Raw genomic sequence first — 23,931 nt, 5'->3', positions numbered from 1 at the left:
AGGGGGGGGTAGGGGGGGGGAGGGTGTAGGGGGTGGGGGAGGGGAGAAAGGGAGGGGATAGAGGAGAGGTATAGAGAAAGAGAAGCAGAGAAGAGATAAAAAGGAAGAGAAATAAAGAGCCCGACCCGGCCGCAACCTTCCCCACCGATCGCTGAGGGGCAAATGGCTCCTGAGGCGATTCCCGGCGCTTAAATCCCCTCAGCCCCGCCCCGCGCAGCCGCTCTGGGGCCGCGCACCTGAGCCGGGCCCGCCCTTCACACCTGAGCCCGCCCCGCCCTTCACACCTGAGCCGGGCCCGCCCTTCACACCTGAGCCGGGCCCGCCCTTCACACCTGAGCCGGGCCCGCCCCTCACACCTGAGCCGGCCCCGCCCTTCACACCTGAGCCCGCCCCGCCCCGCCCTTCACACCTGAGCCGGGCCCGCCCTTCACACCTGAGCCGGGCCCGCCCCGCCCCGCCCCGCCCGTAAATCCCGGCGGATCCGCGCCCGCTCCGCTTTGGACGGGGGATGCTCATCCCGGGATGCGGCGGGACCGGCGCTCGGAGCGCTGTGCGGGCCCTGGGCCGGGGCTGCTGCCGGTGCTGTGCGGAGCTCGCGGCGCTGAGGTGGGGCCGGGAACGGGACCCGGGCCGGGGAATTCGGTCCGGGTCCTGCCGGTGTCTGCTGGGGGTCCCGGGGCGTGTGGGCGGTGGGTCCTGGAGCCGCAAGACCGGGGCGGGATTGGGGCAGGGATCGGGACAGGAATCGCCGCGGGGAGGCGGAGCCGCTCCGGGACGGGCGCGGACCGAGCCCGGCGCTGCCGCTCCCGCTCGGACCGCGGCCGGTGCGGGGCTGCGCTCCCGCCGGGGCTCCGGGCAGGTCCCGCCGCGGCCGCGGGGCGCCGGGGCTGTGCCGGGGCCGGGCCCGGCAGGAGGCGGCGCTTTCCCGGAGCCGGCGCTGGATCGCGGCTGGAAGCGGGCGGGGCGCGGGGACCGCCCGGGCCGGCCCCGGGACCCCTTTAGAGGCGGCTGGTCCCGCAGCCCCCACGGGGATGCCGAGCCCCCTCTGCCCCGGCAACCCCTGGGCGGAGTGGGGCCCCCCTCCCATCCTGCGCACACCGCATCGCTGGGAAATGAGCGGAGCTGAGGAGCCGCGGGCAGGAGGAGCTACTCCAGGACAGGCGCTGTCCTGCTCCAGCTGCTCATTCAACACCTGCTGGGTGAGACCTGATCATTTCTTTCGTCTTTCCCTGAGATCTGTGCAACTCATACACTCCAATGGCAAAATCTCTTGTAAAATTGTAGTTGAAATATTTAATCTGTATTTCCAGATCACAGGATGTCCTGAGATAGAAGGGATCTGTAAGGATCATGAAGTTAAACTCTTAAGTGAATGGCCCATTCAGTGACTGAACCCACAGCCTTTGGTGTTCTCAGCACCGAGCTCAAAATAACTGACCTGATCTATGTGTCATGTGGAAGTCCTTCCTGAGATGGAAATACTAGCAAGGAAATTCCTATGCCAATGCAGCTCCTTTTGTGCTAATGCTGCTTTAAACACCAGCCCTTGGAACATCTATAGGGCAGAGCTCCATGGCCAGCCCCCTACCATGGAACAACACAGGTGAACGGTTGCATGACAGCACGAAACTCTTCCAATAACCCTGATTTCCTGTCCTTTCCAGAATTTCTCCAATAGCTGCAAAGGTACTTGCGCTATGTCTCTTTCCAGGGAGAAATGAGCAAGACAAGTCCTAAGTTCCCTTGGTCCATGGCAAAAGTGTTCTGGTGAGTGTTCACAGGTGGGTGAAGTGCTCCATGTGGAGCTGGTTTTGGTGCAGTGTTCACACTCATGTGCTGCCCAGCTGGGAAGGGAAATGGAGTCAGACATACCAACTGTTACCTGTTACCCAGCTGTGGCTGCCCATCCCTGGAAGTGTCCCAGGCCAGGTTGAGCAGGGCTTAAAGCAACCTGGGATAGTGGCTGGTGTCTCTGCCTCTGGCAGGGGGTTAGAATGGGATGAGCTTTAAGGTCCCTCCTGACCCAATCCCCTCCATCTTGGGAACAATCACACACTCCAGGTTTTTTAAGCTTGGGCCCCAAAATAACAAACTGCCGTCAAAAAAGGAAGGCCAGGAATTCAAAATAATTTCCTCCCCCTGTTGTGGTTGGGTTTTTTTCTTTTGGTTTTTGTTTTTTTTTTTTTTTTTTTTTTGTAATTTACCCCTTGCCCCCTGCTCACCTCCACAACTGGGACCAGCCCTTTAGTGTCCACTTAGAGGTGTCTGAACTGCATGGCCCCAATTCCAGTTGGGAATGCCTTAGCTACCACCCCCTTCCCCCTCACAACCCACCACTGCGACAGCTCTGATTGAATGACAGACTTTCTGTGTTTGAATTCCTTCTTTAAAAAGTAGCATTGGAATATCCAGAACGCAGAAGGGTCCCTGGAAGTCACAGGTCAGGGGCAGAGTCAGATGAACAGTCCCGAACTGGTTTTCAGGGATGTATCCCCAGCCTGTGACTGCAACAACTCCAAAGCTGTTCCTTCCACTTGGGCCCAATCATGGATTTTTGACAGGAAAAACCTCTTGGCTCCTCCCAAATCCAGCCAGCACTCCAACAGGCTCCAAGGAATAAACAAGAGGACAGACCACATCAGGGTGCACACTACCATTTTTAACAATAACAGCAAAACAAGGGAGAACTCACACTCACCTTTTCTTCTGCACACTTCCTAGGCACAGCTCTCCAGAACCTCACACTCCTTGCCTTTCCTGCTCCTTTTCCAAGATCTTTAAAGCCAGTTAGGGCAGCCAGTGGCCACCACAGCCCTAGCAGTGCTGAGTTGATCCCAGCCCCTCTCTGAGAGCTGCAGATGTCCCTGCTCAGGGATGTGCCACTGCCACCAACTGTGCTGGCAGACCACAGAGGCTTCCAAAACCACAGCCAGGCACAGATTGTGTGGTGCAAAACCTGTGTTTAATTACAATCAGCCTCCTAGAGAAGAAAAGCTGTCTTTACCTTAGGATTTGCCAGGAAAAGGAGCTGTGAGATCTGCAGGTAAATACAAAACAACTGTGCCTCAGCTGCAGGGAGGGCTCTGTTCCAAACCCCCACTGGAAAAAGTCACAAGGATATCAAGGCAATGCACTAGAGCACTCAGGATTGGGGATTGGCACACTATGGCAAATATTTGCCCTGGGTTTGAAGCCTCTGGAGTCTGACAGGCAGCAGACCCAGAGTCACAGCAAGTCCCAGCTCCAGACTGGCACAGTTATTGCCACGCTGTTGGGAATTCAGTGCTTGGCTGCTCAACTGGCCCCTGAACTCAAAGAGGAGATCACACAGCCAGGTTTTGGTACAAAAGTGCTGATTTCTGGCAACCTGAACACAAAACTTTCCACCACAGCCAAGGGGCAGCTCTAGGCCAGCAGGGAGGCAGCACGAGTGTGCAGTGATCAGACAGCATCAAATACAAAGTACATAAAAGGCCTTTCAAGCTCCAAAGGACGACCAGAACCAGCAGCTGCAGAGATCCAGGTGTGCTGCAGTGCTAAGGCAGAGGCACATTTCTGTCCTTTGTTGTCCAAACTGTTGTTTAATACATCATAGAACCATTAAGATACAGGAAGTTTACAGATCTGCCCTCCTGGAATGGGAATGTTGGAGCTGCTCAAGCACCTTCATCATATCTCATTCACACTCTGTAGTCACTCTTCATATAAAAATCTTCACACAAGCACTTGAACACTGCTCTTCCCACAATACAAACACTTGAAAAATGCCTCTAAGGATTTTTCTTCCCTCCAAAATAGTCTCCAGCTTTAGAGAACAGGACTTCTTAAGTACAAACCCAGTAATTGTTCATTCAAGTTCATTGATTAGCTTTTAAGTAATTTCTTCCTCTTCTGCTTTAGATCTTTAGTCTTAAATTTTTTCTGTTGCTTGGGTCCTCGTGCTGTTTCTAGTTTTCTTTTCTTCTCACTGCAAAATGGGAACAAAACATCTCTTAAAAATACACTGGCTTGCCATCCAGCAGGGAATTTTTTATTACAAAATAGAAGTGAGAGAGAAAATTTAAACTTTGTGCTAGAAAAAGCAGAAACAAGAGCCTGACTTAGATTTTATAATATCCTGATAGTCTCTAACCCAAAACATCTTGACTTTTAGCTCTTGTCTTTGCTTTTCAAAACTTTATCTGTCCTAAATGGGGCATCTGGATTTTAGAGTACCTAGAAGAGAAACTACTACTGATCATTTTAAGCATTCACTTTTGTCCCTGCACTGGATTCTGACTCAAGCAAACCACAAGAGAATTCCAAGCTCTGATCTTTATAAGCAACTGCTAAGACTCTCTCCTTCCTGAAAGGCTTTTGGAAACTTACAGCTTCCAGCATTCATGGAAAAAAAACATGAAAGGGTGGAATAGAGATCACATAATTACTTGAGCTGTCAGGCACTCCAAGAAGGGAGAATAAGTGAGCAGGGAAGTGTCAGTTATAAATCTCCAAGGAAAATTATGGGAAGATTACATGCTGGGTAAGGCAGAAGAAAGAAGATGGATGAGAATTAGGGAACTGCAGAAACACAGACATTTTCTAGGCTCAAGCTCACATTTCAAAGAATTCGTCTTCCCTGAATTTGTATTTCCTCCACTGGCACCTCCAGGGGCTCCCACTCAGTGTTAGATCCCAAAGCAAATTGGGCAGTCAGGTGGAATGAATGACCCAAGGGAGGAATAGTCCCAGGTTCTGTGTGGGATCAGGATCAGATCATCAGCAATAAAGTCACAATTAAACAAGTTAATGAAGAGAGGACTATCCTTAGAGCAACACAGAAACACTGGGTAGTGGAGCTCACAGCTGCTCACACTCCAATTTCCCCAGAAAAACTGAGGATCTAGCCAGGACACTGAGTTCACTTAACTTGCATTTAACCCTTAGGCTTCACTCTTTTGGAAAACATTTCAACAAAGCCAGCAGGAAGAGGAGAGATCTCTGGAATATTTCAACTTCCTTTACCTTTTCAAGCTGACGACAGAAGCGTTCTGTCCTGCCTTGCTCAGCACCTCGTTCCACTCCTCATCATCCCCCCGGATAATGTACCTAAGTGGGAAGGCCAAAGGAAAAGTCAAGCCAAATTGTTAGCACAGAGGGAAAAAAACCATAAAATTAAGGTGTTTCTTACTGTCAGGCACACACTACTCTGCAAACAAAGCCACTGTGCCAGCACCCAACCAAACTGGGAAACACACACCAAGGAAAGCTGGCAAGGGAGAGTTTTCCTAAATCAGTCTGAGAGAAAGTGAAGAGCTGCAGCTTGCTTTTGAAAAGTGAAATGAAGACAATAATTGCTACTCAAATAAGCTCATGTCCTATGGCCCTTGTCTGGGTGTTCAAGCACCCTGGAAATTACACCTAGATTTAAAGAAGCAAAGCAATTGTGTAGCAAAATGGAGTGACAGTTCTCCATATCAAGTTCTTGGTGATTTGGAAGAGATAAGGCTTTGTGCACAAAGCCTCACAGTGTTGGACAAAGCCTCACAAGTTTTCTACAACCTGCATTCAAAAGTATTCAAAATAGATTTTTGTGTCTCTCTCCTCATTGAGGAGAACAAAAATCTATTTCTGGCTGAGGGAAAAAAAAAAAAAAGGAAACACAGTCCAAAATGATAAAAAGGTATGTAGCACTATCAATGCTACAAAATAGAATTAATTTTAAAACATTCTGGTTGTATTATTTTCCTTATGTGACTGACTTGCAAGACACTTCAAATCACATCCGTTCTTGTCCTTTCTTCACACACAATAACCAAAGATTCAAAGAAGCTAATATTCCTTTTGCCAGATGTGACAGAGACCAATTTAGAGCGACGCCAGACAATTTTCCTGGGACATCAGCACAGTGAACAGTGTTTATAAGACAAAAAGTGGGAGGGGAGAGGGAAGAGAGACAATCAGCGGCATCTGTAACTCCTGTTGGTCCAGAAAGACAGAAGTCTGCTGACATTTAAGTAAAGGCTCTGGTTAGTTGCTCTTTTTGTGTTGATTTGGGTTTTTTATGTTTTACCCACTGCTGACAATACACAATGGTTCTTATTTACTCATCGTTTACTGCACCTACAGTGCATAAATCCCAGCAAGACCCAGCATTCCACCCAGAGAAAGAGTGGATTTGACACCAAGGCAGATGAATTCTTACTGTGTAAGGTCCATCTCCTTCAGCTTCATCACCTCCTGCTTGTGCTTTTCTTGGAATTCCTTTGCAGCCTCCTCCTGCAACAGGACAGCACAAGATGCATTAGGTCCTGATGGCAACAGTGACTTTGTAATCAGAGGAAAATGCCTTTTCCCACAAATATAACTCCTAAAACAAATACCAGCTGGTCCTGAATAGCTTCTCTCATTTATCTAATTGCATTTTTACATTATTTGTACACACAAACTTGTAATTTTCTGTGAAAACCCCATATTGCAGCTTAAAGCACAACTCCAGCTGCACATAATGCAAACCTGTCAGGTTTTACAATGCCAGACATGGTGTGGAACCCTTTCCATCCAAGGAAATTTAATGCTTCTACCCTCAATGAAACTTCCTGAAGTGCTTACATATGAACCAGGAATAAAGTTTGTAATTACCAAATCGTCATTTAAAGATTTCAGCGTTGGCTCCATCACAACATCCTTTGGTGCTGCCATCTGCTCTTCCACAGCTTTTTCCTGGACTGTGTTGAACAGCTGAAAATGAAACAAGCCACCACATGTCAGACTTTGTTTTTAAAACTCCACCTATCACCTCTACAATGAACTCCTAAATCCAGACTTCAGGAGCTTTGCTATCCTAAACCTTAGAGAGAGAGTAAACCAGGAACCAGCTCCAAAACTTTCCAATTATTTCACTGGATTTCAAGTCTACCTCTAGATAACACTGGAAAATAATTTCATTTTTTCCCAAGGAAAGCTGAGATGCCACCAATGCTCTGAACAATGGCTCAGGCAACAAGGATTGTCTGCTCAGCATTCTGGTCAGGGCACTTCAGCATGGAAAACCATAAGATAAGCACTGGGAAATCACCACACAGAATCATGAAGTGGTTTGGGTTGGAAGGGACATTAAAGATCATCCAGCTCCAAACCCCCTGCCATGGGCATTTAAATCATTGCCACACATTTTCCAGCTGGGGTTTTCCCCACCTTGCAAGAAGTTTATGGTCAGTAACTGGGGATGTGTTAAGGATGCCCAGCCCTGATCCAGCTCTCTCTTTGTGCCGTATTTTCTGTTGATGTTGGAATTATGGTCCCACATGTCCAAGGCTTGTCCTGCTGCTCCCACCTGCACCACTTTGCAGATGATCCTGTTGAAGAGTCCCATCAATTGACTGCTGGGCAGTTCCAGCTCCTTTTCCAGCTGGTCCAGAGATTTATGCTGCAGGCCAATCCCTAGGAAAAGGGCCTGAGGAAGAGACAGGTATTTCAGTCCCAGAGCAAATACAGACACACATCCCCCACCACACTCCCCATGCTCTCCCCAAATCTTCGCTCCACCCCGCCCACACGCACCGACTGCGCAGCCGAGAGACAGATATCTCCCATCTGGCTGAGGAAGAACATCCTGGCAATGGTGGGAACCATGTCCATGATGAGGTGATAGTCCACCATGTTGCGGGAGTACATCTCCAGCCTCTTCAGGTCGTATGGGATGAATGCTGACTCCAGCTCAGCACGGCTGATGGCTGGTGGGGACCAGAGAAAGACAGCAAGGTTGGCAGGGTTTATTCAGCCTTTATTCAGGTATTTAATACTTTGCTTTTAACAATTCACATTGGTTTTGCTGTAAAAGAGGTTTGTTCCCTTGCTGCAGGAGACAAAAAACTCTAACACAGACACTAAAACCCCACAAGACATAGGTACACACCCGAGTTCTCCCCAGAGGATTCTCGTGTTAAACATTTGAGAAAACAGCAAATTGAGGTGCCAGGCTCCAGACATGCTCTGCCACGCACTTACAGCTGTCCCAGTCAGGGTACTCACGTGCTTGGGGCTGCTGTTTGATATTTTTGTTCTGTAGAATATTCAGTGCCAAGGAGGGAGAGAAGGTGCTGAACTGGTAGGAAAGCAGGGAAAGGAAGCGCCTTCTAAAATCTACAGGGCAAGAGGACAAAATAAATTACCCCAGTGGACCTCTAGAATAATAAACAGCCCAGAGGGTTCTTTTAGAGTCACCAGGATCAGAGTTACCTTTCCAGAAGGCAGTGAGCCAAGGTTCCTGCTCAGAGTCCTCTTCATTGAGCATCTTCAGCATGATGCAGGAATGCTCCCCTGTCAGGTCGTTCTGATAAATAAAATACAGTTCTGTGATTCTGTGATGGATTTCCCATCACCCCATTAACCATCTGCACTCTGTGCTCAGCTAAATCAACAACAAATGCAGCAACTGCTACTGACCACCTCAACCTAATGGAAAACCTATGAACTTCTAGAACTTTGGCAAATCTCAGCTATTTTACCAATAACCAGATAATAGCCCTCAACAGCTCTAAATTTTTATGTGCAAGCTACTTGGAGGCCCACATTCACAACCCTAAAACTCTACTCCTTAACTACAGGCCCAAAGAACAAAAATGAACATAAACTAAGCCTTGAAAGCAGCCTCAGCAAACCTTCCTGCCCCAAACCCCTTCTCACAGAATCTACTGGAATGCATGCCCAGGGATTTCAGCAGGGCTGGATTTTCACTCAGGGACAGTGTGGTACTTACAGGGGTCTGCCTCAGATAAACTGGCACAAATCCAGCACGCTTCCAAAACCTGGGAAAAAGAGGGAACACACTGAGAATAGCACACACAGTCATAAATTGTGTTTGTACACACAAACTTGTAATTTTCTGTGAAAACCCCATATTGCAGCTTAAAACACAACTCCAGCTGCACATAATGCAAACCTGTCAGGTTTTATCTCCCTTACAGTGACAAACATGGTGTGAAACCCTTTCCATCCAAGAAAATGTAATGTTTCTGCCCTCAAGGGAATTCCCTGAAGTGTTCACATATGAACCAACTGAGCTGTTGACCACACAGTAATAAATTGTGGTTAAATGTAATTTATTTGCTGTACAAGGACAGCTGGTGAGAAGCAAGCACAAGTCTCCAAGACACTCCAACAATCTGTGCAAAATGAGCACTGTCAGGAAGCAGGAACAGCACCCACCTGACTGAGGGCCCAGCTCAGGGGAGTGAAAAATGATGACTGTGATGTCTAAAAATGCACAAACTTTCAAGGTGCTGTGAAAGGCACCTACATCAGTCAGGAAAAAACCCACCAGCTCTGAAGTCGGCAGCACCTCAAGTTTCTACAGGTCACAGGGATGAGAATTTAACCATTTCCTACCTATCACAGGCTGTTCTTACTTCTACATCCTGGAAAAATAGGGCAAGTAAAGCTCATTATCAGTTTAAGAAGAGCAAGATGTAACTGGGAAATAGAATCACGTCCTACTTGAGCAATCTGGGTGTCAGGCCATAAGACACTCCGAGATAGTCCAGGTGCTCAGCTTGTCTCTCACTCAGTTTGAGCAGCAAAGGAGGCAAATCTTTCCGGGGTGTCACAACCTCTTCCAATAAACCAACAGTCTGGAAAAGAAAGTGGGAATGGGATTGCAGCAATCCTCACAGAAAGCTGCAAAATAAAGCTCTTCTGCATGAAAATCAAATCTGAGTATTACCTCCCTACAGAGTGGAGAGTTACAGGGGAAATGACACAGCTTAGCAAGACAGAAAAAAAAAAACCCAAACAAAAACACACCTCACTGCTCACAGTTGTGATTTCTTTTGGCTTTTGAACTGCTTCTTCTTCCAAACATGGGAATTTGCCCTCATAGTACATCTGCAGCAAAGTCAGAGCTCTGCTGCCATAGCCCATCTGTGAGGAAGCAACAATACACTGTAAGCAAAACAAGGTCTCTGATTTTTAAAATAGGGCAACAACATTCTCCCCTTAAAACCCATTAACAATCAGCACTGCAGACATCACTCAGTCACTGCAAAAATGCTTTTTTTTGGCTACATGGCAGCTCCAGGGAGAAGGACAGTACAGAAATCAGCATCAGCCCTGGCAGTTCAGGGCTGTGCAGTAATTCTTGGGGGTTAACTCTGGCACTCCAAAAATGCCAAACACTTGGTAATGTCACAGTAAATATCCCTGTATTGTGTATGGTGGCTCGGGATGCTCCCATGCTGCCTAGGGAGAACTGGTTTGGTGCCCTGAGCTTAAAATACTAAAAACTGGAGGAACTGCAGTGTTAGCCCTGAGCTCTGCCTGGAGAGCCATTTCCCTGGCCCCACCACAGCTGGTCCCAGGTACTTTACCCCCTGGTAATCCGGGTGAACCGCGATGCGAACGACGCGCCCGCCGGAGAGGCCCCCAAAATCCGGATCCTGGAACTGCACAAGGGATAAAAAGTCCATTTAAAGGACACAACTGGGCACTCTGGAGACAAGAAATACAGGAAATACACCCTGGGTGCTAGTGCACAGCCAAATCACCCACCTGCTCTGAAATGGTCCAGGGAATAAGATCACCAGAGGCTTTCTTTCCCCTGGAGAGGCTGTTCATGATGGACTGGCGGGAGATCTCTCCCTCCATGCACACCTGCCCAGAAAGACACAAGACCATGAACACAAAATGCTTCCTCCTGCTCAACTAGACCAGGACCAAAATTGACACTCTTACCTGAACAACAGCCAGGACTTCTGGTAATGAATTCTGGGTGGGTGGAACAGGAGGCAAAAGGCAGAAGAGATGATGGGCAGGGGCATCAGAGAGCATCTGGAGGTCATTGGGGGAGTTCTGGAGGGTGAAGACATCAGAAAGATCAAAAGCTGTCCAGAGAATCACAGAATACCCTGAGTTGGAAGGAAGCCATCAGGATTGAGTCCAGCTCCTGGCCCTGCAGAGGACAACCCCAAAAATGCCACAAATGTGCCTGACAGTGTTACACAAACGGTTATTCCATGAGGAGAGCTTCAAAGTCCAGCTGATTTCTAAACAATGCCTCTATTTTCCAAATTTAGAGCTATTAAGAAATTTGGAACTTGTACAATGCTGAGGGATGGAGGAGCTCCCAGGCCAGCCCATGGCTGTCGCACCCCCAGACAGCATCTGTTCTCCGAAGGGAAACCTCGTGCTCTAAGATGTATGAACCTGAACTTCCTATTTTCATATAGCTCCTCACCTCCTAAGTACCAAGTCCTATTTTTTTTTTAAGTCTCAGATTTTTAGAACTCAGCAGGTCAGCACTTCTGGACTTCCCCACTCACATTTATCAATCATCCCTGGTCCTGAAACCTTGAGATGAATTAGTCCTCTTTTCAGTCTCATAATGGTGCTGCTCTTGATGAACTTGAGGCCAACAGAACATGGTAAAGAGGAACTGCAAATGATGTTTGTTCAACACTGATAAAATCCCCACAAGCTTGGAGGCTTATTTAGAATTTTAGTCTTCACATTTTGTCAAGGCAAAAATATTCCAGAATATCTCGAAATCCAGTATGTACAGCCAGAACCAAGGCAGAGACCTCACAGAAAGGAGAACGCAGCTCTGTACAACAGAAGCTGTTGAGAAATCTCAATCAAGCTGTCAAAACAAGCACTGCTGTCCCCAGAAAATTCCCACAAAACTGGGAATGAAATTGGATGGAAGAAGCTCAAGCCCTACCTTGTAGTGTGAAGCCACATAGAGGGCCATCAACCTCTGCAGGAAAACTTCTGATGCTCTGTGGTAACAAAAGAGTGTGTCTCTATTTACATAGTATCTAAACACAGGGATTAAGGAAAAAAACCTCCTTGGGAACCAGGAAAAAGCTTCCTGTTCGTTTATTTTCAGTATCTGGGCCACAAGCTGGCTTGTCTTAGACCCCACAGCTTAATCTACAAGAATAAATGATGTTGGGCAGTGTTTGCAGCTTTCACACCCTTCACCTGTAAAGATAAACCTTTTGTAACTCCAACAAGGGCATCCCTTCAGGCAACCCTTCCTTGAGGTTGTCTCTGCAGCAAGACTGGGGATTGGTGATGTCCCGGCAGCACACACCACCAGTGCCATGAGAGCTTAACTCTTTAGGGAAAAGATCGTGTGCTGATCTTATCCCAACCATCAGCCAGGCTGAGAAGCTTTCAGTGAGGATACAGGTCACAGGTGTCTGGCAGAGGGCAGCCAGAGATGATCCTGGTGATGTTGAGGCAGTCCAAGCACAGGAGATCATTCAGCCACTTCTCCACAGGGTCCCCAGGGGCGTACCTGATGGACTCGTGCAGGGACACCTCGTGCAACGTGCGAGCTGCAAGGGTTGCAAAGGACACTCTGCTGGAAGCCACAGCCAGACAAGCATCCCACAGGATCCCTGTGCTCTGAAGGGCTCCCAGCTGCTGGTTTTTCACCTCTTACAAGCCTTCCATCTGAAACTTGTGAGAGAAAGCCAGCAGAGCTCTGTCATTTCCCAACACAAGCCGCTTCCCACAGCAGCAAAGCACATGGATGGGTGGGACAGCCGTGGGACCAGGCTGACAGCAGCCCCAGGACACACACACAGCCCAGAGGTGCTGTACCTGAGGTGAGCTTGGCAGTGGCTGTGGATTTGTTCTCTGCTGTCAGGGTCACCTGGCTCTGGGCGCTCTGCTGGCGGAGCTGCTGGATGAGCTTCAGGGACAGCGACCGCCCGGTGCCCTCGTACCTGGGAAGCAGGACACAGAGAGCCTGAGGGAAGCCCAGGCAGCCACCCAGAGCTCTGGGGAAGCCCAGCACCAAGTGGCTGTTCCAGCCTTACCCATTGATGGTGGAAGCCATGAACACCAGGTAAGGGCCTAGCAGGTTCTTCACCAGGGGCAGAGGAATGGCAGCAGCTTCATCTATCACCACGAGCTCGGCCTGGCCCAGCTTCACAGAATCAGCAGGGTGGATGTACTGCAAAGGAGGGGACACTGTCACTGCCAGCAGCAGCCACCAGGGAAACACCAGGATTCACAAAGCTGGAGCCCTAAAAAGCTCTTTGCTGTCCCTGTTCTCCTCAAACACCAAGCCAGTGACTGAGATGTGGAAAAACAGAAAGTCAGGAGAAGGTTTATGTTGCCCTAACAAGGACTGGCTCACACATCTTGTTTGGCACAACTCCACAGGAATTCATCTGCAAAGGTGAGGAAAATAAAGGCAATCTAGTCACTAAAAGCTCTTCCTGCACTGCTCCTGATGCCTTGTCAAGGCTGACCTGGAACAGAGGTTAGACAGAATTAAACAATAAAGTAGGGATTTATTCAAAGGCCTCAATAGATACACCCTGGGCAGCACAAGAGCCCAGCCAGGGCTACACTCCAGATGAACCCAAAATGGTCACAAAATGGACAACTGGTCATGGGATCTCTCACTTTTATAAATGCTGCTCCATTTGCACATTGGAGTTAATTGTCCAATTACAGCTTCAGGTTATGAAGTTCCATCCTCTTTGTTTTCCTCTCTTCAATTCACCATTGTTTATGCTTTTTGGGCCTGAGGCTGTAACAGCTGTCCTTGGTTTTCAAGCTGGAAAAGGAATTGTTCTGTCTGCCTACCCTGTGAAGAGACCTTACCAACACTTACTATGAAGCTCAGAATTACACACTAAAGCAGCACAGAATCTGAAAAACATGAAGGCTAAAACTTAAGGCATTGCTCCTTTCACCTCCCTTTGCTTTTGTTTTGTTTTGGGAGAAACCCACGAGGGAGCTTTGTAATCTACAAGTTGAAAGAGAGAAGGTATTTTGAGGAAGTTACTCCCTAAAGACCTGCCTTACAGCAAAACCCACCAGGACAGTTCCACATCACACAGAATGAACATGCTTAAAATCAAAACAACTTCAACACTGGCAAACACTATAGCCAGGAACAAAACTGGAAAGGCAAGAATGCCAATTACCTGGATGGTCTGCCTGTGCTCCTTGAACACATTCACTCTGACCACTGCCTTGTTGAACTCTGGATTTAAGGACTGAACAATCTCATAGTCCAGGTGTTCCTGGAAAATCACATTTTTAAACAATATAAAAAGCCAAGATCTAAGAAAAAATAATTTACCATCATCAAAGTAAGTTCAGACACTGTTATTTCACAGTCTAATCAAAATTTCTTATAAAAGCTTCAAAGGCCTGAGAATTGGAAAATTATTTACTGATGTTAAAATCTGCTTCACAAAGAAACTGGTTTAGCCTGCTTAAAAACAGAGAAAGAAACCCAACTCTACCATGATTCCTCTTCTTGAAGAACATGGTAAAAAAGGCTGGTAGCAAATATATGTAGCCAAAACCACATATGAGGTGTAAAATTTTCTAAGCAGGAATGCTTTGAAAATATTGTAAAATAGTCTGCTCCCCTCACCTGATACTGCAGTGCATCAAAGCCTTTAAATATAAACTCAAAGAGAGTGTGAAGGTTGTCAGGGCTGGGAGATGTGACAAAGATATTGGAGTAACTGCAGAGGAAAAAAACAAAACAAGAGCTGAACCATTATTCTAACAAATTTTACCACGTTAAGTACTAAATAGGATGGGTTGACTTCACCTAATAACCAAAACACAGCAGATTCCTGTAGACACTTACATTGATTTATGTGTGATTATTGCGAGTTTTAAGAAAAATTTGACCAAAAAATACAATCTTATAAAGATACAATCTTGTATCAAAAGATAACAGATTAAAAATGAGGGATTTAAGATTGGAAATTACAAATATATTCAGATCCTGTCTTCTTGGTGGCTTTTTTTAACTCAGGAATGCAGATAAGGCCTGGGGGATTGGAGCGGGGGATCACTCACCCAAAAGCTACTGCTCCAGCAATGGCCAGCCCCAAAGCAGCAGATTTCCCTCGGCCCCTGGCTGCTGTTAATGCCACAGTGCTCCTCAGGGTCTTCTCAGAAATGGCTTCAATGAATTTTAGAACTGCTTTTGCCTGAAGATTAGAAAAGCCCCAGGAAATAGTGTTTGAGTTTCTCTCACCGCGGGACCTGCCACACCCAGAGAACCTCAGCTCTGGCCAGAACACCTGATGCCTTGAGAAGGCTGACCTAGAACAGAGGCTAGATGGAGTTAAAGAATAAAATAGGGATTTTTTAAAGGCCTCAGTGGATACACCCTGGGCAGCACAAGAGCCCAGCCAGGGCTGCACTCCAGGTAAACTCAAAATGGTCACACAACGCGTCACCGGCCATGGGGTCTCTCACTTTGATAAGTTCTGCTCCATTTCCATATTGCAGTTAATTGTCCAATTACAGCTTTAGGTTATGAAGTCCCATCCTTCTTGTTTTCTCTCTTCATTCTGTCATTGTTTATGATCTTGGGCCTGAAATTTGGATCATTTGTCCTTGGTCTACCTATCTTGCTTTATCTCCCTACTCTGTGAAGAGAGCTACCCCCACTATGAAGCTCACAACTACACACTAAAGCAGCACAGAATCTAAAAAATATAAAAGCTAAAAGCTGAGTCATCACACCAACCTGATCCAGGGTTTTGCAGCCATCCACCAGCACTCCCACAGGCTGTGTGTCCTGCAGGCTCTCCTTCAGCTCCCTCAGCTCCAAGTCCTGGGGCCCCAGGCTCTCCTCCTGTGGACACACAACAGGATGAGCCAAGGATATTTCAGTACAATCCTACCATTGTGGTGTCTTCTGACACCTTTGGTCAGTCAGAGAAAAGGATCTGTAAGGCAAAGTGACCATAAGAAGAATGTATTCCTCAAAACCATGAGAATTTATATGGACAGACATGTATTTAACAGTTAAATTTCCAGGCATCTTCAGGAGAATGGTGACAAAGCAGTTCCCAATCCTGACCTCCCCAGGCTTGGAAGGAAAAAAGGGAAGGATTTTGCAGTACATAGTAATTACAGAATGGCATGGATAGGAAAAACAGATTAAAGTGTTCTGGATAATTAAATTAATTTTTCAGTCTTTGGACATTCATGATCTTTGTTACATGTGTCACATGAAGTGTCCGTGCAGGGGGAAGAACTACCGCAGCACCAATACCAAAATAATATCACGACCTTCAGAGCCAAACAATAAACTTGGACACAAACAGAACCAGTTTTAGATGGGAATGAACGCTGATTTTCCTAGTTGTCACTTAAAATTCCAAAGGCACCAGCCTCTCCAGCCAACAGATAAGCATTTGTGCTGCTGTCAGTGTTGTCCTAATGATAAAAATAAATGTTTTATTTACTTGTTTTTTTAAATCAGTACCCTATTAGAATGTCTTTACCATCTCTGACAGAACTTGTGTTGGTTATTTCTTAGGCCACACAGAACAGCTTAAATGCTTCAAGATTTCTGTTTAAAACTGGTTGCACTTTACTGCAGTCTACAACGGGAAGTGATAAAAGGATATATTTCTAACAGTGCAAATACCTGTCTGGATTATCCTCAGGGAATACTTCCTGGAATGTGACACTGTAACTCAGAAACTGAAACAGCTGCCACAGCTTCCAGCTGTGTCCTGAGCCTGCCATATACTTATTTCCAAAGTGTTCTCCCACCCTCCAACTGCCAAAAAAGTATTTTTATTGGTCTTGCCCCTCTGTCCATCAGCTTGAAATCCCTCCAGGCAACCCCAATCAAGCTCCACCTCACTGGGCTGAGCAGCAGTACAGGAAAATTAATAAATATGGGCAAACACAAAAAGAGATAGGACAGAAAAATTTTACAAAACAAGCAGAATATATAAAAAACAGCTCCCCAGGCTTCACCCACGTAATTTTTGCAGTTCTTCCTCCTCTCTGCAATGCCATCTTTTGATATAAATCAGGGCGAACTTAAAAAAAAAAAATCCCTGTTTTTAAATCTTTAATACCCTTTGGCCAATTCAGAGGGATTTGTTCCAGGGAAAAGGGCTGGGATCACTCACTGACCTGGGACTGGGGGAGCACAGGAGTGATGTTGGCAGCGTGGCTGGAAATGGGCAGGATGTTCAGCTGGTCATCGATCACCAGGCAGGTCTTGCACGAGGCCAGGGATAGAATGAACCTGGGCAGGCAGAGAAAACTCAGTAAAAACCCCAGCAGCACTCCCTGGTGGTTCATCTGAACTCTCTTCTAACCACAGAGTATTCACAGCTCCCCACAGCTGAGCTGCAAGTCCAGGTTCCAAAAAAAGGCCTGCTCCAATGCAGACCTGTGGGATGTTTTTCCATCAGGAACACCCAGCGCTGTTCCTGGTGCTTTCCTTGGGCTGTCAGCCCAGATCCTTTGCACTCTGAGTCACTCACCTCTCATTGAACCTTCCCACCACATCCTGGTGGGCCTCTGTCCTGTACCGGGAGTGAACATCCTGAAAGAAAAAGTGAAGAAAACAAAGAAAATGTGACAGTGACATTTGCAGGATTGCGACCTCTTCTTTCCCACTCTTGTCTCTCCATTTCCATCCACAGCACATCCCAGACAGGATCCTGACTTTGTGGTGGAACACCCACATCTGCAGCATTTCAGAAATGCCTGAGTGTAACAAATCCCATCCCATCTCCTCCCATTCCTGAATGAAGGAGCAGGAAAGATGATGGAAGGAAGGTAACAGCCCATAACAGAGTCAAATACCCATCCAGCATCACCTCAATGCAGCTGCTGGTAGAGAACAGACACAGTGCTGCACATACCATGGTCATTGTATAGAGCTGCTTCAGGGAGTTCATAGTTCTCAGCAGGATCACCACAATTCCACCACCTTCCACTGTCTCCACAGTTCTGGCCAACAGGTTTGGAGTCAAGGCTTCAAAATCCTGGGCAGTAAAAAGAACTTCAGAGTTGCCCAGAGTCCAGCAGTGCAGCTGGCTCCTACTGAAAGGCACAGAAAGCCTAAAAAACTTGATTCCTCAAAGTTTAATCCACACTTAAATTTGCACTAAGCAATACCCTGTTCCAACTCCTATATGAAGCCACCTCACCCTCACTCACACAGCTCATGAGGGATAAGCAAGGCCACCAAAACAGAAGTGACAGAATCAACAAATCCCATTCCTGCAACATTTCAACTGATTATTGTAGAGCCGTTTTGGGAGGCAAGGAATTCCTGACCTGAAGGACACACATTCCAAAGGTGTTCCCAAGGATCTTGTGAGTTTCGTTGTAGTAGCAGTAGCGGATGTTTGTGGCTGCTATGAACAGCTCGAAGGGATCATCGTCCTTGATGTTCAGAGTTCCACTCTTAATCTTCTTCTGGAGCTGCCTCATCCTCTTCTTCCTGTGGCTGGGGGGAAAAAAAAAACATACAGGAGTTTTCTAGGGAAAGGGTTTGAGGAAAGTGTGCTCTGGAAGTCAGAGTTCAGTCCTAAATATGACTGAGGTTAAACAGCTGAGGAACCTGAGCTTTGATGTTAAAAAGGTGAGGGGAGTTTGGCCCAGGGCAGCAGAGTCAGCATTAGAGCTAAAGAGGAAAAGCCAGAGGTACTTTCTGCTGGTGTCAACTCTGTTATGGAAGCCAAATTTCAGACCTGGAAGAGCAGATTTCCCCCAGCTGCTCCAGGAGCAGCCCTGGCTTTCCCTCCCTCCCAAGCCCTCAGCCTGCAGCGCTGCCTCCCCGAGGAGCAGCGGGACACCCGGGGGTCTCTCACCTGCTGAAGCCCAGCTCCTTCTTGTAGCACCAGAGCACGGAGGGCCTGGCCTTCACCGTGGCCTTGGACAGCATGTGGTGAAGGATGACGACCTGCCAGGGCACACAACACTCACAAACAGCTCCCAGGGAGCACCACAAAGCAAAGTGTTCTCCTAAAGTTAATTTTACAGCTGTATTTCCGCCGTAGAGAATAGAGGGGCTCCTTGACACAAAGCCAAGCTGTGTCTGTGCCTTCCCCAGGGCTGCAGGACACCGGGTTTTACCTCCTGTTTTCCTCAGCTCCCTTCTCTGGCAGAACCAACACTGATAATTCCAGGCTAAACACAGTTTTGTCTCTTACAGATAATCCATTCCTATGGCTTTTCCACAGAGGGTTCCAGTGAACACAACCAGACCCGGGAGGTGCCAGAACCCATCAGTAAATAATGCCAGCACTCCTCTACTGCCACCTGAATAACTCATTCTTTTTCCAACTTTTTTGGTGTTTTTTTTTTTTTCTTAATAATTAATTTATTTTATTTGCCCACAGACTGGAAATAAATGAATTACCAGTTACACAGCAGCTAGAACAGAACAGCAGCAGGAGCAGGCAGGGACTATTCCCCTCTGCTCAGCACAGGGGAGGGCAAAACCCTGGGCTCAGTTTTGGGCTCCTCACTGCAAAAAAGACACTGAGGGCAGGCTCCAGGGAAGGGAATGGAGCTGGGGAAGGGGCTGGAGCTCCAGGAGAGGCTGAGGGAGCTGGGAAAGGGGCTCAGCCTGGAGAAAAGGAGCTCAGGGGAGACCTTATTGCTCTCAAATCCCTGATGGGAAAGGGCAGCCAGGTCAGGCTCTGCTCCCAGGAACAAGGGACAAGAGGAGAGGAAATGGCCTCAGGCTGTGCCAGGGGAGGTTTAGGTTGGATATAAAGCAAAATTTCTTCCCTGAGTGGGCTGTCAAGTCCCCATCCCTGCAGGGATTTAAAAGCCACGGAGATGTTGCACTGGGGAACGTAGGTTAGTGGCTGCTTTGGCCTTGCTGGCCTCAGTGATCTGGGAGAGCTTTTCCACCCTGAACAATTCTGTGGTTCTGTGAATGGACTTATCCTAAACCATCGTGGGTTTGCCGTGCTGTTTTTCCCCTCCCCACTCGAAAAACACAAGGCCAGAGTCCTTGAAGAAAAATGCGTTTAGCACTTAATCTCCTCCACATTTCACTGAGCAGGTTCATCTGTGAGACAGCTCAAAGCCCCCTCCGAGAGAGAAACCATCACAGGGCAAAACCGAGGGGAAAAATCCTCCAGCTGGCCAAAAAGTTTAATATTCTTTGACTCAGTTAAAAAAAACCCCAAAACTAAAACCAAACCAAACCTACCAACCGCAGCCTGAGTTTCACTTATGTTCATGAGTTTCCCAGACAGGAGATATCTCAGGGATGTCTCACACACCATTTCCAACTCCTCTGTCCCTGCGAGTTCCCTCCCCCTCAGGCCCCATTGCTATGCCTGCGCCTGGCAGGGTTTATAATTCCTGCTGGAGGCAGAGCGGAGCAGTGACTGAGGAAGCGCGGCAGGCCCGGCGGGTCTCGGTACCCGCAGCCCCCGCGCCCTCCGGCACGGCGGTACCTGGTCCTTGCCGCGGTCGCCCACCACCACGAACAGGCTGCGCTGCCGCTGCGCCACGCCATTCTCGATGAGGACGCGGATGCGGTTGTCCACCTTGCGGCGCTGCATGGCCGCGGCTCCCGGAGCTCTTCCCGCGGCTCCCGGAGCTCTTCCCGCGGCTCCCGGCGCTCCTCCCGGCCCCGCTCCCGCTGCACCACGTGGGAGCCACGTGGGGCCGGGCGCGGGCGCCGCGCAGCGTGGGAGGACCCCGGGGCTGCCCGCGCCGGCCGCCGGCGAGTTCTAAATGCGCATTTCTGTAAAAATAAACATGGAAACACACACTGCTGTGTACGGAGAGCTGTCAAGCAGAGTCATTGAAAGTTGCTTTCCACATGGGAATGGGCTCCTGTGCCCAGCCGGCTCCCAAAATCCGTGCGAGACACAGAGCAGCTCCTACCGCCCACAGCCTTCCCTTCCCCTTTTCCTTCCCGTCCCCAATTTTGTTTTTTTAACGATTTATTCTAAGCAAATCCCACCTGTGCCGCCTCCAGGCGTGTGGACACAAAGAGCAGGTTTTGTAAATTTAAAATGGTTGATTTTACAAAGATAATTTCATCTCAACACCGGCCAACTCTGCATCTGGGTGGCCTTTGCTCCTGGGGGAGAGATGTCAAAACCAAATATATATATATATATATATATATATACAGGCATTTGGAGGCAGTTTTCCCAAGGAAAGGGTACAGAACACTCAGTGACCCCCAGGGAATATTAGGAATTCTGCTCCTCAGGAAGAGGAGGAAGCTGCTAAAGCTGCTAACATTTAACTCTGCTTCTTAATAAATCCACCAGAGCTATTTGAAAGATTTCCCTGAAAAATCCCAAGCTGCACAACTTTGGAGCAGCAACAAGAAAATGATTTATCAATCTAAGCTGAAATTCCAGCAAAGTTTCAGAAACATGGAATTTTATTCTCAAGCTGACAGTAAAGCTGTTCCTAACCTTTTAATACCAAAGTTGAGCCGAGCTATTTGCATAGATATATTTATTCTTAGCTTTTAATACTGCCATTTTTTTAAACTTGAACATTCAAACAAAGAAGTATTTAAAACCAGGTGACAGCGTAGGAAAAATGTGTTTAATACCACCGGATGTATTTGGGTTTGTTTTAAAATATAACAAAATATGATAAAAATACTGAATTAATAATCATAAAGGCTGTGGAACATATTTTTTTTAGGTGAACCCAGTTAAACCCAGTCACTGAGACAAAACCACCAATGCAACAGAAGTGTAACAAGACAATCCCTTTAGGTATGAAATATTTGCTTAAAAGGGAAGGACATAAAACACTTAAATTTATTTTTCAAGTGTTTACATAAGCCATGGATGAATTTGTTTCCAACGCTGAGTTAAAGAACTGCAAAGACATATATACAGGTATGTTTAAGGCCATCAGAAAATTTAAACCTTACAACAAACTAAAAATTCTCAACACTTATTTTGTGCTAGAAGCATTGCTAAAATTAATTCTAAAATCCAAGAGCTTCAAAAGAGGAAATACATTTTCATTTCATAAAAGTCTAAAGGATATTTCCTAAAATTTAGCTTGAGACCAAAATTCCAGGTGTCCTCCTTCTCCTCCGTTGGGTAGAAATGGGCCAGCAGAGTTGGAACTGAGCCAGTTACACTCTTCTGACTCTTCTTAAAAAGAGAGGGGAAGAGAATCTTCTTTTAATAAAACTCCAGCAAGAGCAAAAAAAGTTAAATTCAGAACCAAATGCCAAGTTAGGCTCTGGTTTTCCTAATGCAGTTCTCCTACGTGCTGTTCTAAGTGGCTTTTAGGAAGCAGATTTTGGAAAACTTCCCAAAATTTCCTTCCCTCCGTTAAGGCTGGATCCAGAGAGCCACGAGTTTTAATTTAATTTAAATTTAATTTTAATAGCATTCTATTTAAAAAGCCTCTGAAAGTCGTCCATAGAATAGCACCTCTGCCCTTAGATGAACAGTCTAGAAAAGGAAGTTTCTCATCACACTTTGCCACACCATCAAAAATACACATCTGAAGGACCTTCCCCACCTCCCTCCCTCTGCGAAAATGTATTGGCCAACAGGAAAATGTTGCAGTTTCAGCAATTATCCCTCTCCATGACTCTGAGGTGTTCTGACAAAAAGAAGGCAATGTTCCCAAAGTTCCTTCCCTGAAGCTGTGCCACTGACTCCAGCCAGCCAAGACCAATGGAGGGCTCAGATGCCTTTTGACAAATTCTGTCCCTTCAGGAAAAACACCATTAGAAGGGAGCTGCACAGCGTTGCAATGCTGGAGCTTCCCGCAAAACTCCAGGCAATAATCATAAATATATTTAAGGCCAGATTTAAATAAGGAAATTATCCTCTAGGTTCAACAGGAGATTTTTGTTGTTTGGGCTAATTTCCTACTTGCTCTCCAGAAGTTCTGGTCTACCACATCCCTGCAAGTTCACTGGTGCCAGCTCAAGTGAAGGGAAACCTTTTAGTCCCATGCATGCTCAGTGCAGATGGAAAACTGGAGAAACAGATGCCCAGACCTTAGAAAGTAAACCAGCCTCCTTCACACCGTGACAAACCCCAGCTCCAGCTCAAGCATCCATGTCAGCACTTTGCATAAAACTTTACCCAAGAAGTTTCCCATCAGCAAGAGGGATAGTCTGCATTTCCCAGGATGTGACTGCAGCCTCATGAACAGGGTGAGTGGAGTATCAAGATTCTTCCAACCAACTGGTTCTGTATCTTGCTCTGCTGGACCACAAAGATTTTGCCCTATTTGTTCTTAATCATATGAATTTTAAGAACTTTTCCAGTATAATTTATAATCTTTGCAGTATTTATCTGCAGTTAGAGCCTCTTCAGTAACTTCTCTCTACTCAAATGCCACTTGGGAGAAAGGGAAGCTCAATCCTTTCTCCAAAGACTTGGAACACAACCAATCTTCCTAAAAATGTAAGGTTGGTGGGACATTTTGAGAAGACACATTTTGAAGGACACGAGGTTCTCTGAGAGTTAAGTTCCAGCAGGATACATTGCCTGGTTAAATAACAAAAGCCAACTATCCTCTTCCAGCTACTCTGCCTGATGATTCAGAGATGGCTGCATACAAAAGACAGGATCAGGAAACGGGGGTTATGATGTTTAGAACTCTCTCCACAGCAAAATCCTTAAGCAGCACTGGTGAACTGTTCTTAGAAAACAGCCTGTACACAGCAAAAACACAGGAGTAAAATCCAGGAGCAGGCTGGCCTCAGGTACAAGACAACAGCTCATGATTTCTGGGTCAGCTTTCAAAAGGAGTATGTCTAGGAAGGATCCAAGTTTCCCAGACACAGTAACAATATGAACAAAGATCTGAAATACTTCAGAGACTTATAAACCACTTGCTCAGAAACCCTTGAATTACAGCCAGGAGGAAGCAAGAGGCTGAGGGCAGAAGTTTGGTTTTGAACAGGCTCAGACCCAGCCTTGTTCCACACTCTCCTTCCAGCCACAGGATCACCCCCAGCTGCCCATGGAATAAACATCCAGAGGGGGGTCAGCACCAGAGCCAGCCCCAAACTGCCACAGCTCATGCTCCAACATAAACTTCTGGTAACAGTTTTTGCTCTAAACAGGATCTTTTCCAAAAGAAACGTACCTAGGAGTGCTTGGGATGTGGAGAGCTCCCCTGAATAGGCTGGAGGAGCAGCGAGGGCTCTGAGTGCACAGGGTGACC

The 23,931-nt window shown here is 47.1% G+C and overlaps 1 protein-coding gene and 1 long non-coding RNA gene across 2 annotated transcripts; one reads left to right on the top strand and one right to left on the bottom strand.

The window, feature by feature from the left end:
• The first annotated feature begins 1,490 nt into the window (after window positions 1–1,490).
• Window positions 1,491–5,061, top strand: LOC140684241 (uncharacterized). Its single transcript, XR_012056207.1, has 3 exons — window positions 1,491–1,603; window positions 1,712–1,767; window positions 4,927–5,061. It is a non-coding gene; the product is annotated as an uncharacterized lncRNA (long non-coding RNA).
• On the bottom strand, window positions 2,941–20,416 carry NAT10 (N-acetyltransferase 10). The gene is made up of 28 exons (XM_002188911.6): window positions 20,208–20,416; window positions 18,603–18,694; window positions 18,067–18,238; window positions 17,649–17,771; window positions 17,265–17,326; window positions 16,909–17,023; window positions 15,500–15,607; window positions 14,821–14,954; window positions 14,384–14,477; window positions 13,926–14,024; window positions 12,804–12,940; window positions 12,586–12,710; window positions 12,167–12,317; window positions 11,696–11,792; window positions 10,711–10,827; window positions 10,528–10,629; window positions 10,347–10,421; window positions 9,784–9,900; window positions 9,478–9,611; window positions 8,741–8,789; window positions 8,221–8,314; window positions 8,014–8,124; window positions 7,543–7,715; window positions 7,316–7,435; window positions 6,622–6,720; window positions 6,185–6,258; window positions 5,005–5,088; window positions 2,941–3,967 (listed from the first exon to the last, which is right to left on the bottom strand). The coding sequence occupies exons 1-28, from the start codon at window positions 20,313–20,315 to the stop codon at window positions 3,865–3,867; spliced, it is 3,069 nt and encodes a 1,022-aa protein (XP_002188947.5). The 5' UTR covers window positions 20,316–20,416; the 3' UTR covers window positions 2,941–3,864.
• Between the last annotated feature and the right edge of the window lie 3,515 nt (window positions 20,417–23,931).

This window comes from Taeniopygia guttata, chromosome 5 (genome assembly GCF_048771995.1).
Source record: "Taeniopygia guttata chromosome 5, bTaeGut7.mat, whole genome shotgun sequence".
In the NCBI taxonomy this organism is placed as follows: Eukaryota; Metazoa; Chordata; class Aves; order Passeriformes; family Estrildidae; genus Taeniopygia; species Taeniopygia guttata.
Note: the sequence above shows the minus strand (reverse complement) of the source record. Positions and strands in the feature narration are given on the sequence as shown.

Bases quoted from the DNA above. Each gene is read 5' to 3' on its own strand.
- NAT10 (XM_002188911.6), bottom strand. From the start codon at position 20,315: ATGCAGCGCCGCAAGGTGGACAACCGCATCCGCGTCCTCATCGAGAAT. The intron at 10,630-10,710 runs GTAAGAGTGTCA...CTTTCTGGGCAG, and splicing joins AAGTCCTGGCTGTTGTTCAG to GTGTGCATGGAGGGAGAGAT. The intron at 9,612-9,783 runs GTGTGTTTTTGT...TTTCTTTTCCAG, and splicing joins TCACAACTGTGAGCAGTGAG to ACTGTTGGTTTATTGGAAGA.